Source organism: Sinocyclocheilus anshuiensis, unplaced genomic scaffold (genome assembly GCF_001515605.1).
Source record: "Sinocyclocheilus anshuiensis isolate Anshui unplaced genomic scaffold, SAMN03320099.WGS_v1.1 scaffold208, whole genome shotgun sequence".
NCBI classification, from domain to species: domain Eukaryota; kingdom Metazoa; phylum Chordata; class Actinopteri; order Cypriniformes; family Cyprinidae; genus Sinocyclocheilus; species Sinocyclocheilus anshuiensis.
The window spans coordinates 1,281,330-1,300,650 of record NW_015557186.1 but is presented as its reverse complement, the minus strand read 5'-3'; the positions used below and the strand labels follow the sequence as shown (position 1 = coordinate 1,300,650).

Sequence of the window (19,321 nt, the reverse complement as noted above, 5' to 3'; positions counted from 1 at the left end):
TGTAAATTATTGATTATGATATTTATGTCGCCCATTTACAACTGATATGAATGTATATTTTTATAGAATTTAAAATAAAATGTATATATTTATTTATACTAAAATATAAAATATATTCATAATAGTATAAAACATTATTACAATATTATTTATATTTTGCTTGTTTTTGTTTATTGCCATTGAATTGTTTACAGTTGTTTCTGTTTTGTTGATTTTTTTTATTATAATAAAAAAAATTGTTTTGTTTACTGATATTTGATTGTTATAAAGTAAAACCTTTTAAACAAAGAGCCTGTTTTGATAATTATTGATGATGCAGCCTTCATTTATATTCTTTAAATGATTTATAATAATATAAAATATTATTAGAACATTGTTTAGACTTTTTGGTTGTTTATTAAATAGCACATATTCTTCAGTTCTAATTGTGAATAATTCATCAATGCACGTTATTCTAAAATATGTGAAGAGCAATAGATATAAAATGTGAAAAATTACAAATTTTAAAATGGCACTACTTCCAAAGAACGACCCAATAAATTAAATTAAATTAAATAAAACCGAGGACGGAGCACACGATGCTTATACCGTTACACAAAGAAAATATATTTCCTTATAAGTATAATATACGGAATAATATATTCTGTTAATATATTACAATATATTGTAATAATACTACATAAGGAATTGCAGCTTTTCATATATTGAAAAATATGTGACAATATATTTACTTAACGTATTGTATGTAATTTTATATAATACACTTCATAATATATAGATATGCATATAATAAAATATGGCTCTGTGTCTAAATATATTTGAACATACATGTACTGAACATATATTGTCCAAAAAACCAAAAACTTTAATATTTGTTTTGAGTAAACACTTTTTTTCTTATATACTGTACATAATTTCACATATGAAATGTGTAGCTATGCAAACAATGAAGTCAGCTTAATGTAAACCCATGCATTAAATTAATGAAACATTTATTGAGTGTTTCAATAAAGCTATTACATGTACAAATGTAGTGCAGTATTTGCTATATATTTTTTATTTATATAAACATACTTATTGCAGTATATTGAACAATATATGCACTAGTTACCCATATATGGGTAATGTATTATTTAATATATTGCATTGTATTTTCCAGTATATTCCCATTTATTTTTGTTTCGGTATATTTAGGCATTTGAGGAAAGACATGACATTCATCAGCTGTCATGTGCTTTATTCACAGAGGCTTTGACAGAAGTGACTCGAGGTCCATCACTCATGTTTGAGACGAGCTCAGGGCAGATACAGAGAGAGAAAATAAGATATAGATCATATAACAACATCTGCAAATGAAGGTGCAAATCTCAACCAAACCACCTAGCAACCACTCAGAACCCCTTAGCAACTGCATCCTTGCTTGCAGTTGATTTTCCCGTCAAAGTCTCTGACGTCACATTCACGAAGCAGGCCTTATTCAGAGCAAGCTGTTCTCTATGAAAGCATATGTTCATGCACAGAAGAACAGAGATGTTTAGATGTTTGAGAAGCTCGCCTCTTTTGCTTGGAGTTGCAGTTTTTCCGCCTGACTCTCGCTGCGCTGGCGGCCCGCATGCATCATTATTAATTACCAGCATGAGGTAATAAATCTCTCGGGCCTCCGAGGATTCAGCGCTCTGAATCGGTGTTCACAGCAGGCCCGTGATAGATAAGAAGCCAATGTGACAGAGGAAAAAACATGTGTTTCTGAGAGCCATTCAGGACGTCCCCTCAGGGAGAAACGCAGTGCACCGAAGCCTGGAAAGAGAGTCTCTGAAATATCAAGGACTGAGATTAAGAGCCGTATTCTCTGCTTCAGTCCCAAGTGAGGCCAAAGCCAAAACATTGAACGTTCATTAATTATGAGTCAAGAGTCAGCATGATATATAGTGATAGATAAGAAGCCAATGTGACAGAGGAAAAAACATGTGTTTCTGAGAGCCATTCAGGACGTCCCCTCAGGGAGAAACGCAGTGCGCCGAAGCCTGGAAAGAGATTCTCTGAAATATCAAGGACTGAGATTAAGAGCCGTATTCTCTGCTTCAGTCCCAAATGAGGAACAAAGCCAAAACATTGAACGTTCATTAATTATGAGTCAAGAGTCAGCATGATATATGCTGGAAAAAACAACCACATGTTTTCCAGTTTACGGGAACTTTTGAGTCACAAATACTAAGAAATGTGAATTACTTGAAATCAATTTTGCAAAGTTGCAAATAAAAAAAAAAATTATTGAAGTATGTTTTAAAAGATAATAATATGAGAAAATACTATTTCAGAGTATAATTTACAAGAAAATTTTTAGCCCTTTAATTTTTTTTATTTTATATATTTTTTCTATCTTTGTTATTCTACAAAAACTAAAAATAATCAAATTAAAAAAAAATTGAATTAAAAAAGCAACATATTTTTCCGTTTACGGAACCTTTTGAGTCACAAATATTAAGAAATGTGAATTACTTGAAATCAATTTTTCAAAGTTGCAAATAAAAAAAAATATTATATAATATAAAAGAATCAAATTTTTTTTTTTTATTAATTAAAAAAGCAACATATTTTTCAGTTTACAGGAACTTTTGTGACACAGATATTTATTAATATAAGTACGTTTTTCAAGAAATTCAGCCCTTAAGCTGCATGGTGAAAAATAAAAATGCATGAAAACTTTTTGCTATAATACAAGAATATAGTTTACAATAAAAGTCCTAGTCCTTTAATTAAATTTTTTTCACCTGAACTTACACTTCTACGTTTTCTACAAATTGTTCAATAAAACTGTTCTTACAAAAGCAATTCGAGAAGCAATTTGAAGTAGTTAATGTATCATGTGACCTTACAGTGACATGAATTAAGAACGTTAACATTTTTTAAAATTTATTTATTTAATATTTATTCTCATTTCCATTCGACTTTAAATTGCAGATATTTTAGTTCTTATTGTGAATAATTAATCAGTGCACAATATATTCTGCAAAAAGTGAAGAGCATTAAATAAAAAACGTAAAAATAAAAAAGCAACATATTTTTAAGTTTACAGGAACTTTTGTGTTACAAATACTAAGAAATGTAAATTATTTGCAGCTACGCTGTGAAGTATAAATAAAACATTATTGAAGTATGTTTTACAAGAAAATATTATTTCAGCCCTTTAGTTGGTGAAAAATAAAACTTTTCTGCTATAATAGAAGAATATAATTTACAAAAAAAGCTTTCACCCTTTAATTTTATTTATTTTATCTTTTTTTTCTTTTATGCACCTGATCCTACTCTTGCAATGCAAAGACGTATTGTTGTTGCCTAGTTATATTTACAAATTGTTCAATAAAATTGTTGTTACAATAAAACTTTACATCCTGAGAAGCAATTTGAAGTAGTTCATGAATCATGTGACCTTAAAGTAACATGAATTAAGAATGCAAATAGAGTTTATTTTAATTTTATTGCCTAAATGAGAGGTTTTGAAGCTTCTTGAAGCAGTTTTCATTTATGTTTTCTCAACAATTCCTTTTTTATTGTGTAGAAATAAAGCTTCTGCATTAACATACTGTGAGTCAAAATGATTCATTGATTCACATTCGGCCTCCGGTGTATAGTTTTTTCTTGAATCTACATTAAAACATAAACAAAGTGGCCACAGCTGCTAAAATCCAACATGTATGCAATATTTACTCAAAATTCACACAAAAATATTTGGGGAAAATAAAAGTACGCTTAGTGTTTTCCAGGCTGTTGCTATGCAGTTTCCAAAATGACTGTGAATTTAACGGTAAACGACTGTAAAAATGCTACACCATCTGCATTTGGTGGTTATCAGTGTATTACAAAGGTACAAAACAGATTTCAGTACTTCAATAGGTTGGTATATTAACATTATTTCAGTTAATGAAATTATGGTATTTAACCGTAAATGTAAGTTAAAACCGTAAAACCTAAAATGTTGCTACCGTATTTTTTACAGTAAAATTCCGGCAACCACAGCTGCCGTTTTTTTTACCGTAAATTTTACGGAATTTTTTTTACAGTGAGTCAAAGTGAACTGAAAAGGTCTATCGTGCTATTGTGGGACACTTCTTAGCATTTATTCCATGTAATTCTGACCTTCTTTGGTTTGAGCTCCACTGGCGTGATCCTGGATGGGTCTACCATGGGTTTGGGTCTCCGGAGGTTTTCTATTAAACTCTGCCATTGTGTGGGAAGACCGACGAAGACTCCTCGCTTTGCATCGAACGACGTATGAACGCGATGCTCGAAGTTCTTCGGTGCTGAAATCTCCGGCCTCTTCTTCTTCTTTTTGCGAAACATTGTCCGATACTACAGCAGAGACCTTTCAAAACACACAAATGTGAAAAACAATTAGGTAACACTTTACTTGAAGCCTTTACATATAATGCATTACAAAAAGTATTTTACTGTGTCAATTATGCCTTGCAGTGCACCTTATAATGCATTGTATGATCTCATGAAAAACACAGTTATAATATATTATAATAAAAATCTATTAATTGTTACACCTTTAGAAAGTTAAACACATGAAACACATGAAAAACAGTCAATTTCACTGATAACACTTTACTTGAAGCTTTTATATATAATGCACTATAATTTTATATATAATGCATTATAATCTGTATTTTTAATGCATACAATATAATATTTTATAATACTTATCTATTCATTGTTACACAGAAAATACAGTGCATTAAAACACATGACAAAACCAACCAAAGGAATCTCTAAATATAACTTTGGTTATAATTATTGATGAAAATATATAATGCATTACAATGTACATTATGAATGCCTTATAATGCATTATGCATAAAGGCCTCAAGTAAAACATGATATTTTTAAATTAATATAGATAGAAATCATTACATTAGTTTATAATTTGCCATCATTTTGGATATTAATTTACTATGGTATATGGAATAGTACTGCAGGGTTATTAGTCAATTAACACTAAAACCAGTTTAAGTTTGTTACTTAAATAAATGTTAACTAAAATGAAATCAAATTAATAAAAACATCTAGTTTCCAAGGAAACATCTTGCATTTTCATTTAGTTTAACTCGATGTAGTAAAATAACTAATACTAAAATTGAATAAATAAATAAATAAAGAAATAAAAATAACAAAAATGCACAACAAAATTACTAAAACGTTTACAAAAATTATAATGAAAATGGACAATATAAAAACAAAAACATTCAAGCTATTAATAAAAATGATAGTTTCTCACAACAACAAAAAAACACCACAAAACTTACAAAAGAAAATCAAATTAGAAAATCAAATGTAAAAATAAAAACTAATTCTATAAACGTATTTGTACTACCGTGATACAAAAAACTGTTGAAAGTGGAATGCATCGAGTTATTTTCAATTACAAAGGGCATATGCAAATTATAAGCATGTGATGCCAAGCCTGCTGCGATGGAGCTGAAATAATGAATCGCTTTAATATAGTATGTCTATTTTTGTTCTTTTGTTGCACTAAATCTGTTCAAAATGAATGTGTTGCATTGCCTCAAAGCAAAAGAAATATCAAGTCATCTTTGTTCTTAAAATAGAAAACCCTACAGAGACGTATCTGCTGATTCACTGTCAGCATCTTCCTCCTGTTCATCGAAGGCTGTTTTGTGCATTAGAGTGTGTTCGCATGTGAAATGAAGTATATCTGCTCAGTTAGGGCTTATTCATTCTGCCTGCCCTTTAAATGACAGACGGGGAACGCTGAAGGCCTCTGGCTCCTGCCTTTGGGTTCAAAGTGCATTAACTTGATAAAAGACTGAGAAAGCAGCTGACCTCTCGTCACACTGAAGGACTGCTAATAACCCTCGCTCTCTGCTCAGAAAAACATCCTTTCATGTCATTGTCTTCTTGCTGCTGAGCTCTCTGAAAGGCAAGGACGTTGACTGACCTTGTAGATTTCATGTCGTTTATTTTCTAGTTCAGTTCAGGTAATGAATCTATTTTAAAATGATTGACAGACTTATGCACTGAAAAAAAGGTGCAGAATTTACTTAATTTTCATTCAGAAATTGCATGTAAATTTCACAAATAATTGCAAAGAAATAGCAAGCAACAAATTGAATTAACCCTCTGATGCATGCTTTATTTTATATTTTAAAAACAACGAAATACAAATAAAATAAATATTCTGTATATAAAAATAATAATATAATAATAAACATTAAGCTTTTTCCTATAACATCAAAATTCCTGTATTTGTTATTTATTTATTTATTTATGGGGGGGGCTTAATGTTTATTTTATTTATTTAATTATATTATATTATTATATATTTTCTTTATTAATTAAATTATATGATCTTATAATACAATTTCGTTATTTATTAAAAATACATCGAATATACTCTATATATTTATTTAAAACATTAAGCAAATTTTCCTTCCTGATTTAATAATTCATGAATCGTGACGTTTTTAAGTAGAAAGACTAGAAGTAGTATTTTCCTGTTTTATTTCTCTATTTTTTATTTTAATTACAATTTCCAAAAATAATTTTTTAGTGTATGATGTAGCATTTAAAAGGGTCATATTATACTCTCATTAGTTGTGTTATGTATTTTCCCCCTAAGGTCCACTTATAATGCCAGAAAAGTTTCTGCACCAGTCACAATTTAGTTTAATATAATAAATATGATGCATGTTTTCATGTTTTCATAGTACGATGAATTCTTATATCTCAAAAGATCAAGAAAAAACTGATCTCTTATGATATTGTACCAACTACCTCTTTACAAAAATGTATGGGGAACGATTTTATCCACGCAGAATGTGAAAAGTGTGCGTCACATTCCAGTATTTCACTTGGAAATCTGTCAAAGTACAGAGGAGATATGAAAAATGGGTCATGTTATAAGTACAGTGGCTTGTGAGTTTGCTGAAACAATGGCTATCCTTACGATAGAGAGGAGTGTGCTATTAGTATACTTCTTTTAAACTAAAAAATAGGAAAGTAGTTTACCGTTTTTATTCCTATCTATATTCTGAACATAATTCACCTGATTAACATTTTATTCCTAAAAACGTGGTGAAAATGCATGCATTTCTGTCAGTATGACAGTATTTTCTGATTTATGGAGTAATAAAAAGAGAGATCCAAAATCTTTAACTTTAATATGTCGGCAAAATTAACCAAGAATTTCGAACATGGCTTTATCCAACATTCAGATTTTTGTTCTGGAAATGTATGCAAATGAGTGCATATTTAATTTGATTAAATAGCAGGAAGCGTTATTATGGATTAAGCGTTATTATCCTGCAGCATTCACTGCAGGAAGCGTTATTATGGATTATGGACTCGTATTTTAGTTAAAAACGTCTTAATGCTGGATTTGTTTCAGCTTTTGTCTTCTCCAGGTGTTAACTGATGGACTGGAGTGCTGTGGATTACTTGTGGATTATTGTGATGTTTTTATCAGCTGTTTGGACTCTCATTCTGACGGCACCCATTCACTTGCAGTGAGACACTGATGCAATGCTACATTTCTCCAAATCTGATGAAGAAACACACTCATCCTAATCTCGGATGACCTGAGAGTGAGCACATTTTCAGCAAATTTGTATTTTTGGGTAAACTATTCTATTTGTAAGACTCGGATAAGTCAAATTCTTCATAAAGGCTGATTTTTTTTTCTTATTCAGGTTTTATTCTTGCCTGGGAAGCATTTCACTTTGGAGTGCATGTTCAGGAGAGCATAAAATCCTCTGCGTGTCCCGCAAGTCTCAATTTGAGGCCCATTTGTGTTGCCCTCAGGTAATATAATCCATTATCATTGAGATAACACTCATTGTCATGCTGATGTTCAGCTTTCTGTGATGACAGACGGATGCACTGAACCACAGGAGCTTTTTGTACTCCATATGAAATATATAAGTAAGATGCAATCTTTCTCATTTGTTTTTGGCTTTGTACTGTGTAACATTTGTCCCAACAATATCACATATCAAATATATATTTCACTCAAAAATAACTCCCATAAAGCAGCATATTCTTTCTGTTTGAGAAATGATTTCCATGGCATTCTTTTACAGTTGTTCATGATTATTGCATCCAGACTTTTAAAAATCATTTTAAGATTGCAGTCATAAAGAACCATTTCTAGCCCATAAAATGGTTTATATATGTGTGTGTGTGTGTGTGTGTGTGTGTGTGTGTGTGTGAAAGGATGCAAAGATAAGGAAGATGCTGTCTGTTTAAGATGTTTCTCATAGATTTGAGTGTTTTATTAATTTCTGTCAACAGTAGTGTTACACACAGCGCAGTCTGGGCCTCTTAACAGAACACACACCTCTTCACCCATCCAGTTTCGGGACGAGCGCTCAGCATTTCTGCAGTAATTGTGTGAGGTTTTTCAGAGACACGACTTAATCCTCTCTTTGTATTTGTCAATAGAGGACAATCATCACGTCTGAGATACTTAAAGTCTCTGCTTGTGTTTGTGCCTGCAGTGCAGTACAGTGAATCCTGCATTACGGTGTGTGTGTACAGCGTCCTCTCTGGAGCTCAAACAGCAGAATAAAGCCACAGCAAGGTCACGGTTTGATTCCCAGGGAATGCATGAACTGATATAACATACAGCTTAAATGCAAAGAAAATTGCTTTGGATATAAGCATCTGCCAAATGCATGAATGTAAATCCTCTCACAGATGCTTTAAAATCATGCACAACAATGATACATATATGAATCCTTTATGGTTCTTGTGGTTTCTCTGTTGATTATTGATTGAACTTATAAATAGTTCTATCAAGCTGCTACAGAATATAAACTAGAAATACATGTACATGCATATTTGATCTGTCAAACATCACCTAATTCAACTTAAAAAGTTCAGTTGCTGCCTTAAATCTGAAGTAAAATCAAATTGGCTGTACAAGTCATTTCAACACGTTTTAAAAAATTATGTCTAGCTGAATCTTGTATAACTTTAAAAAAAAATGGGTTAAGTTATTTTGACGAGTTAATGGAAAAACATATGCTGCCATGATTTATTAATCATATCATTTTTACTATCTCATTATAACAGACTGGAAGAGTAAGCAGCATAATAATTGTAATACATTTATTAAAGCATCGTGCAGCCACCATCTGTCTCTCATTGATAAATCTTGTTGTATTACTCATGTCCAAACCAGCCAAACAGTAGATCTAAATTAGCAGATAATCAAGATTACAGCTTTATTTTTATCACATCGCAGACTTGCAAGTCATTTCTGCCATTTTCTTTTCTATAATTATTGCTGTCTGAACATCACACACCTTGTAATGTGTGAGATAAGCACATTTTAGAAGTAAAATTCCAGTCTAACAACACTTTATTGCAGAATTCAGAACAAATGCATATATATATATATATATATATATTTGTATGTGTGTATCATGCATGCATATGAAGAATTCAGATGCAAAAACCTCTATGTCCGTCTGAGATTTTTTTCTTTTAAATGAGCATTTTTATTTAGCAGTCATTTCCAATGTCCATAATAATATTGGACATTTTTGAAAATAAGGCATTTCAATAACTGACGAATAACCTTTTCATTGCCATTAAAGTGAAATTACTGAATCTAAACATAGCAGACTGATAAAATACTCTCGGATGGACTTAAGAGATTTTTGCATGTATATATATCATGGAAATTGTAATTCTGATACATATATATTCTCTTTATGAGTGCAATCTTTTAAAATCTCTATGCGGTAATAAAAGAATGTCATGCAAGGTCTTTTTTTAAATGAAATTATAAATCTGATTAGTGATAATAACTGTGAATCCTTTGCGAAATGTTCCTCTCAAAAGAGACAAATGTGTGCAAACCAAACATGTGCACTTCAGTTGTGAGTGCTTGTAATCTCTAAAAGTTGGATATTGACCCGAGAAGTGGATGCGGTGAGTGTTTCATCTGGAGCCAGAGAGGGATTTTGTGGGCGAGGAGAGTTTGACAGCCCAAATCCCAGAAACACAGATACGGCTTTCCAATAAGACAACTAAAGGGAGAATGTGTGGGTTTAAACAGCTCCACACTCATGCAGGAATAGAGTTATACTTCTGAAGAAACATGTATGAGCATCTGTTTCATGACTAAATTCATTTTTGCATTTTTTGCCCTAGCAACTCATGACTTTTTCTCAATACAATTTCTATTGCGTTAACACTGTGTGAAACACTATATCCCACAATGCAATGTGCTCGACTTGAGTCATCTAGTACAAAATTAACGTACATGGATGAACGTGCTGTTCCATGTCAAATCAACCAGATTTTAGAAATGTTCCCATTTTGTTAATATTTGTTTCAAACATAAATAGAAAAAAAAAAAATCTGCCATATGCAAAGTGACCCACGTTTAGTTTTGATCACTGAAAATGTGCACAATTCAATCATTTACTCTTGGACCCACATTGACCCACATCCCCACATCTCTGGAAATAAACTATATAGGGCCTTAAAAATTATGATGCCAAAAGAAAAATATATCTAAAAGGATATTAAGATATCTTTAATACTTCTTGAGTTACAGCCATGCAAACGTTGGGGGGAAAACTCAAAAAGTGCTTTTTTCCCAATTTTGAACGGTCACCATTGCCATTTAATACAACAGAGATTGCTAAAGTCAACAGATTTTACTAATAAACCTACTGATCTCTGTGTGAAAATGATCAAATGACACTGCCATCTTTCTAAGGTCATTTTTACCCCCCTGTAAGTTGGCTCTGAATCTCAGGTGAAAATTGTCCACCCTACAAAAATATACATCCATGACATTAATATTTTGGCTTTCTTCTTCATTTATGTATTTCTATGAACCAGAAAAAAGATGACCCACATGCATATAGATAGATAGGGTCGATTTTAATTTCATGCCAACTATACGCACAACATGTATTCAATTGGCCGAGTATTTATGTCTGCATTTGCATGCTTGTGTAGAATGTGTTTCTGGGCTAAATGGAAAAACAAAAATATGATTTGTATTATATATCAGCGTGAAGATCCACAGCTAGAAGCTGTCTTTTCTGTTCCAAATCCCAAATCAGGATATATTTTGAGTGGCTGTTTGCCATCTTCAGCCCTTGATGTGAATCTCTTATTCTCCAGGGGATGTTTGGACTCGGTTCCGAGCTGAATCCTATCCCCTGCTCCCTGTTCATGTTTGAGGTTGTTTGTCTCAGACGTGACAGTCCCAACACAGTAACGGCAGTGAAGTGAAGTGTGAAGCAGGACTTCAGATGATGTGACCGAACCTAAATGGCCGCGCCGCGAGTCGTCTGTCCTCATTCACATCTACAGCACTTTAACCTGAGTTTAACCCGCTCAAACTCACATATTCACATCTCTAGAGCTCAGAAAAGAGTTTGTCGGTGGCTGGTTAGTGATTTTGATGGAATAGTTTAAACTTGGGATGACAGAAATAATGTGTTATGTTGATTACAACAAACCTGGTGTGTCAAAACGTGTGTCAATGTATTACTATGATACTTTTCTGTTTCTGTTAAATATTCAACTCTCTTGTAATCATATGAAGTTTTGCTCATATGAAGATAGTCAGAGGAAAACTGTATTACTGTATTGCTCAGCGGATGATCTTTCATAGTTTTATAGAAAACTAGTCACAAATTTGTAAATTGTTGTCATACAGTAAGAGTGCTTAAAGGAGACATATTATTCCCCTTTTTACAATATGTAATATAAGTCTCTGGTGTCCCCAGAATGTGTCTGTGACGTTTCAGCTCAAAATACTCCACAGATCATTTATTACATCATTTTGAAAATGCTTATTTTGAGTGGATGCAGAAACACGCTGTTTTCGGGCCTGTGTCTTTAAATGCAAATATCCCGTTGCCACGTCACCAAGGGAGCGAAATCAGACGTGCTTGTTTTCTCAGACGCTTGCAGAAAAAGGCTTCCCAAAACAAAGTTACTGGGTTTATCTTTTTCACGTTTCCTTGGTTGCTAGATGCACCGGGGACCTGATTATAGCACTTAAAACCTGGAAAAATCAGATTTCATAATATGTCACCTTTAAAATCAGGGTTATTATTGTTAACTAAAACTAAGACTAAAAAATCACTACTTGAAATAAAATAAGCATTAACTGAAATATAATATAAAAAAACTTAAACTTATTTTATTTCAGTTAGTTGACAAGGAAACATTTCTCATTCTCATGCTTAAAATAAAAACAAATGTGGATAGCAGCTTATAGTGAGTTCATATTGAATTCTGTGACTTTTGATTGCTGAATTTGATATATTGGTAAATAAAAACGAATTATTATCAGAAACATCTGAGAAGTATAATATAAGAAAAATCTCCATTTGATCTCATTGCTGACATTAAAGAGGCCTCATTAGTGAGTTTAACCCCTTAACTGCCCCCCCCCCCACATTTTTTAAAATAGGCATGAAAGTGCACTATCCAAACGTAAATTGTAATTTATGAACACTTTGTAATACAGACCTAAGGTTAGTCTCTTTGTAAAGAAGACAATCAGCAGATTATTGCACAAGTGGAATTTGTCCAAAACATTAAAGTATCAAAAAGTTATAGAAGTTTAAATGTACTGTAATGAAAATGCACTATACTCATTTTATTTTATTTTATATATAATAAATATTTTACATAACAGGTTTTACTCTAAAATTTGTATAAAATTAAAGCCTTATGTCTAAATAAGTTATGTTTCAAATTTGAAGTTGATATGAACAAATTGAGGTTCCTGTGAAATTTTATTTAGGGCGTTATACCACAAACAGCCACCGGGTGCAATCCAAACTCCATTGCATTTTTTTAATGCATTTTTCTGTCACAAATGTCTAGATTTCTCTGTCAATATGACGTCTATCTCAAAATAACCACCAAATCCTGAGACTCAGACCTTTCCAATGATATGTTTTTTGTCAAGATTATAAAAAGTTTGATTCTAAAAGAGCGTAATGCATGTTGTAATATGACACTTGACACCGCTCACTAAGGGGGAGGAGACCGCCAAAAGATTTTCAAGTACCATTTCCATGGTAACGCAATGTCTGATTTCGAAATGGTTTGCACAGGATGAATCTTGTGCTTCTAAGCTTTCAAATGATATATAATGTATGATGATTACTAAAAGATTTGATAGAGAAAAAGGACAACAAAAAAGAGCGCCAAGCGTCCGACAGGTGGGATGGTGACAGTTAAGGGGTTAACCATGTTAGTTGTATAGTATGATCCCTGGTTACAACATGCAACTTTGACAACTAGTGATGCATTTCAAATATTTTACTGAGACATTTTCAGCCTTCGCAAATACTATTCTAAAAATAAAACAAAAAGTTGCAAAAACCCTAAAAATAACTGGTGAAGGATTTACCTTTAAATGATTTTCACTCAGAAATTGCTAGTAAAATTTCAATTAAACTTTAAATGTTGAAGTAGAAACATGCACTGAAACAGTAACACTCCAGTAATTAAAAAACAAAATAAAACATTTTTTTTACTGTGTGGTATTAGATGATTTATCACATCACTCTCATGAGCACTAGTACTAGGAATGATTGTCTTAATACTCTCATCCCAGAGAGAAATATCTGAAAACACTGCATCAGGCATCGGGATGTTTTCTGGCATTTGTGTAGCTCACTGTCTAATAAGATCAGTTCACATGATCGCTCGAGCCGGAACGAGAGTAAACACGGTCTCACAGCAGCAAACGGCCCACGAGGACGTTCACTTCCAAACATTCGGCACGAGAAACACTCAATCCAACATCCAGATTCTGACGTCTCGCCTCAACAACATCGAGTCACAGATCTTCACACGCACAGATATTTGCTGTTTATATGAACCCTAAACACTGCAATCTGATGAAAAATGTATGCAATATGAAATATTATATTTTTTGAGCACGTTCACACACATCATTTTTGAGTCAGCCACCACAAAAACACACCATCTCAGATCAGTGTCGTCACAGGTAAATAAAAGACTATTTCAGAGCTTCAAGAGCCACTGGTGAAACATCAGATACAATACAGTATAATTTTTGACATGTTGTTTGCAAAAACATGTAATTTTGTCAGAATACATCTGGAAAAGATGCCCCATATTGGTGTAGTGACAGCATCCACCAGCAGAGGCGAACTAACCTCTACTAACTAGTCAAACCCTAAACCTTATTTCAGGAAGAGACAGAGTCAGCTTATAAAAGTGAAGAAGCTCATCATGGCACCTCTGTGAATAATCGCTGTGTTTGCCTTTCTAACGTATCTAAAACTATTCCTACAAAGGAAGCTTTCATGTTATAAACAAGATTAGAATTAGTAGTGTTGCAAAATTCAGTCCTGTATAAGCCTCAGGCTACAAAACATTGCACTAGATACAAACTCATCATGTTTTTACTATGATTTCATGATTTATACCCAAAGTGCATTTCAAGAAAATGTATGTTTTCTTATTTTTGAATCTTGCAGATATCAATGTATTGACAGCACAGTTCACATCAGATGATTAGTATGATTAGTCATAGTAGCCTAGTTCACATTTTAGATTCTCTCAGCATATTATTGTACGTTTCGGTGCCTTAAAATGCACGTGCATGCATTCGTGTAGCTCAAACAGTAAAGTATGGCACTAGCAATGCCAAAGTCATGGGTTTGATTCCCAGGGAAAGCAAAAACTGATCAAATGTAAATGTGGACCTTGAATGCAATGCTATTGCATTGGATAAAAGTGGCTGCCAAATGCATAAATGCACATTTTCGTATGCATGCCAGTGAACATGAATAAGATCATCCTGGTATATTTGAAAGTGCATGTGAAAGTATTCAGATTCAAAGATTTAAATGGCAATTATAACGTTTAACAGATTAAGATGTGCACCAGCTCTCGTAAATGTCATTATTTGTGCATTCGAGGTGTTTGCGTGTAGGCTTTTCATTATGCTCTCTTAAAAAAAATAAATAAAGGTTCTTTATTGACACTAATGGTTCCATGAAAAACCTTAAACATCATGGAATGACAAAAAGTTCTAAGAGAAATGGTTCATCTACACTCTTAAAAATAAAGGTTCTTCATGAAACTATCAACGCCAATGAAGAAACTTTATTTTTAAGAGTAGATAAACATTTTTCTTAGAACTTTTTGTCATTCCATGATGTTTAAGGTCTTTCATGGAACCATTAGTGTCAATAAAGAACGTTTACATCGGACAAAGGGTTCTTTATCATGGAAAAACATTCTTTAGATTATTAAAATACTCTTCACACTTAAACTCTTCAAAATAAAGGTTCCAAAAGAGGGTTTTTGCAGCAATGCAATCGAAGAACCATTTTTTTTGGTTCCTCAAAGAACCTTTAAATGATCAGTTCCTAAAAGAACCATTTTTTTTCTTAATATAAAAAACATTTTAATCATCTAAAGAACCTATTCCACTATAAATGACCTTTTATGCAAGAGAAAGGTTCCACTTATGTTAAAAGCTCTTCATGGAACTGTAGATGCCAATAAAGAGCCTTTGTTTTTTAAGAAAAAGTGGTTCTTTTAAGAACTGTTCAGTGAAAGGTTCTTTGGGTAACCAAAAAATAGTTCTTCGATGGCATCTCTGCAAAAAAATCAAATAAAGCTCCATTTGGGTTTCCTCAAATCACCCTTTGGAGAACATCCAGAGGTGCTTCTGAAGGTGCCTCAACGTCCTATAATTCGCTGAAGGAACTTTAATACATCAGTTCCATTATAATGAACTTAAGGGATCCATTTTGTAAGTTCCTGCCATTTTTGACGATCTGACCCCAAATGATGCCTCGATAGATTTTCATCTTTGCATGCAAATGCAGCGCGAGAGAGCCGGGGGAGGTGGGGTTGCGTGAGGCTGAGGGAAGGTAAAAGCATGTCCTCCTCAGCACAGCTTTTCATTGTCGTCTAGGCTTTGTGCTTCTGCTTTCTCTCATCAGCCGCTCGCTATCTGTGCGTCTTCATCCAGCGATGCGACACAACGCGGCGCTCAGCATCATCATCGCACCCACAGCTCGCATGCAGATGTCAAAACGCGGCTTTTCTTACCTTGCCGTTGTGAGATGAGGAATTTAGGAGCCTGTCCTGCTGGGAAGAGGCTTTGTGGTGCTGTATGAACACACACACACACACATGCACGCGTGAACGCTCGCGCTCAATCAGCCTCCCACTGCAGGCTGCCGCTCGCCTGAGAGAGTCCGATGCATTTCTGCACGGCCATCTCAGAGAGATGATGCTCGAAGCCGCGCATCTGATCTCCCAGCGGCCCCTGCTACCGGTGCCGTGATGATGCCATGGTGAAAACAAGGTGCAATCCACATCTAGAAGAAACGAGAGCGCCCTCTCTCTCTCTCTCTCTCTCTCTCTCTCTCTCTCTCTCTCTCTCTCTCTCTCCTCCTGTGGGTTGTCTTTGCAGTGTGTGTGTATGTGTGTGTGCGGGGCAGCGTCACCTAGGAGACGGTTCACGCCCCCTCTGTCGCCGTGGTGAAGCGTTTCCACGTGAGCGCGTGATCTGAGACGGCAGGTAAAGCGGTCAGCTCATGAATAATTAATGTAATGATGAGGGTCATAACAGGCCAGAAGCTGAACCATCAAATATTTACCACGGTAAACATAGTTTACAGCAGAAATACCAGAAATTGCACTAATTTAATAATCAGAATTAAAATTAAGTGATTTCATATGACTGAATCAACCTACTTTAGGTTTTAGCAGGATTTGATGGGTCCGATTATAACCCGCTCTGTTTTTACTTTTACTTTGTTTTAACTTAACAACTGCATGTTTTGACTTTTGACGTCTGCCGTTAGCAATAAATTAACGTTTTATCGACGCTGAACAGTTGTGACGTGTCAGAATCTGAAATTTGGTCAGCTCATGAATAATTAATGAGATTATAATGAGGGTCACCAGAGGCTGGTGATGTTATGGAATAACAATCGGATGAATCATCAAATATTTACCACGGTAAACATAATTTCCAGCAGAAATACCAGCTCTAATTCAATGATCATAAATAATAATAACAATAATGATTTGGATTTGACTTAAGATCAACCTAAATACCTACATTTTACCAGCATTTTAGGTCAGATCAGATACAAATGGCTCTGTTTTTAATTCTACTTTGTTTTAATGTAACAACTGCATGTTTTGAATTTTACTATGGTATTGTGCTGGATAGTATGTTTAATATATTTATAGAAATATAAAATATATTTAATATATTTTTGTATTTTTATTTTTATATTATTAAGAATGATACATTATTTAGCATTATATTATTTTTATATGATTTAGTATTTTAATTTGGTGAACAAAATATTCATAATATTTTTAGAAACTATTTATAGAATATTTAATAAACTTTTATTTCAAACCGCTTTCAAAATCAATTTTTTTTTAAAGAATTTTAATCCGGATTTTATTGAGACTTTCTTCAATACTTCTGTGCTTTTAGCTCAACACAAAAAATACCAAAACATGAACATTAATTTAGGAAATTAAGACATTTATGACTAGTTTAGCAGATTAATCATGAAGTCAAATCATCAAAGCCACTGACAATACCCGCCAATAATAATCAATAGCTTTAAATAAAGCAATATGCCCCAAGAAGCCGTGGTTTACAGTGAATTTATAAAGAAATGTGCAGCATTTTGTCCAAGCAATAATAAAAGGACACATGTAATTTGTCTTAAATCTCATTTTGTAAAAAAAAAAAAAAAAAAATGAATCGAATTGTGAGTTGAGTGAATCGTTACATCCCTAATAAAAGCAGTATTGTTCCACCAAACAATGTAGCTCCTCAGAGACAGTTGTGGTTGCAACTAAGTGGTTGCCAAGCAACAGACAGAAGTAAACAAAGGTGTATGTTACTTTGTAGAGTCATTTACAACAGCTTCGAACGCGGCTCAGCCAATCAGAATCAAGCACCGGAACTCTCCGTTTCATAAGTGTTAATCTAAAACCACAAGACATTTGAATTTGAGAGACATTTACATCTCAGTTAGTAATAAAGTGCAAAGCAGATGCTGTTTGTCCTCATTATGAGCCGAAATCCCACGAGAACAGCTCTTTATGTCTTCAGTGCTCATCTATGAGCGCAAACTGTCAATACATGAGATCAAATGTAAATTTGATGCAAAATTCCCTAATAAACACATTCTTGATCTGGTCTGTAGTGTGATTTGCTCTGCTGCTTTTGTCCTTTCAGAGCTTTTTGTTACGCAGGGCAATTAAAGTCCATCCCGAAACAATGACGCCCAGTGAGCTTTTGTTTTTTGTCTTTAGCATATTAATAGAGCTGCTGATCCTCCATTCACTGAAACACTCATTCACTCATTCACCCAGAAAACATGAGTCTAACCTCACAATGCGTGTATTTATTCACAAGCAGCATCTAAAAAGAAAAGGCGAAATGTTTTTTGTGTAAGCACTTGACTGTTCTGGCAATATTGTGATCGTTTATGTGGGCTGAATCATTACATTGATACATTTATTAAAGTAGTTTTAGGAGTTGCAGATTAATTTTGGCTTTGTTGATTTTAAAAGCTATTATGAAAGTAAAAGCTGAATTTGCACGTGATGATTTATGTGAACAAAGTATTAGAATAAATGCAGCAACCTCTAGATCTCTCTCTGTACTTTAGTTTAGTAAAATAGAGAAATGTTTTAGATGAACACATTGATTATTAAATCTACAGAGGCTTCAGACTTATCTTTTCTGACTCTGGTATTCACATCCAGAAGTTTATTGTTATTAACATGAAATCAAACTTTTTTCAGCCTGACTTTTGGGTTGGAAGAGCAAAATAATGCTTCGATGCAATGATGAAACAGTGAATTATCTGCTTTTACAAAATGGAGACGTCTTCAATAAACAACATTGAAGTTTTTATTAGTTTATTTTTGACTGAAAAAAACTTCTAGTTTACATAATATATGTGAATAGGCTACTGTGTATGTTTATTATGCATATATAAATACACACACATGCATGCATATATTTAAGAAAAATATGTTTAGTTTATATATAAAATATTTGTTTTTATATAATATAAATTACTGTATAAATACACACACATGTAGGTGCCTATATTTTTTAATTTTATACATGTGTGTTTGTGTATTTATATATATATGCATAATAAATATACACAGCACACATATATTATGTAAACAAAAACTTTTATTTTTGATGCGATTAATCGTTTGACAGCACTAATATATATATATACATATATTAAAAAAAATCTGACCA

General features: G+C 33.2%; 1 protein-coding gene across 1 annotated transcript in view; it reads right to left on the bottom strand.

Annotated features, from left to right (window-relative positions):
* Positions 1-16,373, bottom strand: part of pak6 (p21 (RAC1) activated kinase 6) — a 27,424-nt gene extending 11,051 nt beyond the window's left edge. The window contains exons 1-2 of the mRNA XM_016474160.1: positions 16,108-16,373; positions 4,138-4,363 (exon numbers count right to left, since the gene is read on the bottom strand). Of these exons, the coding sequence (XP_016329646.1) occupies positions 4,138-4,341 (204 nt within the window). The 5' untranslated portion in view covers positions 4,342-4,363; positions 16,108-16,373. The remainder of the gene's footprint in view (positions 1-4,137; positions 4,364-16,107) is intronic.
* Between the last annotated feature and the right edge of the window lie 2,948 nt (positions 16,374-19,321).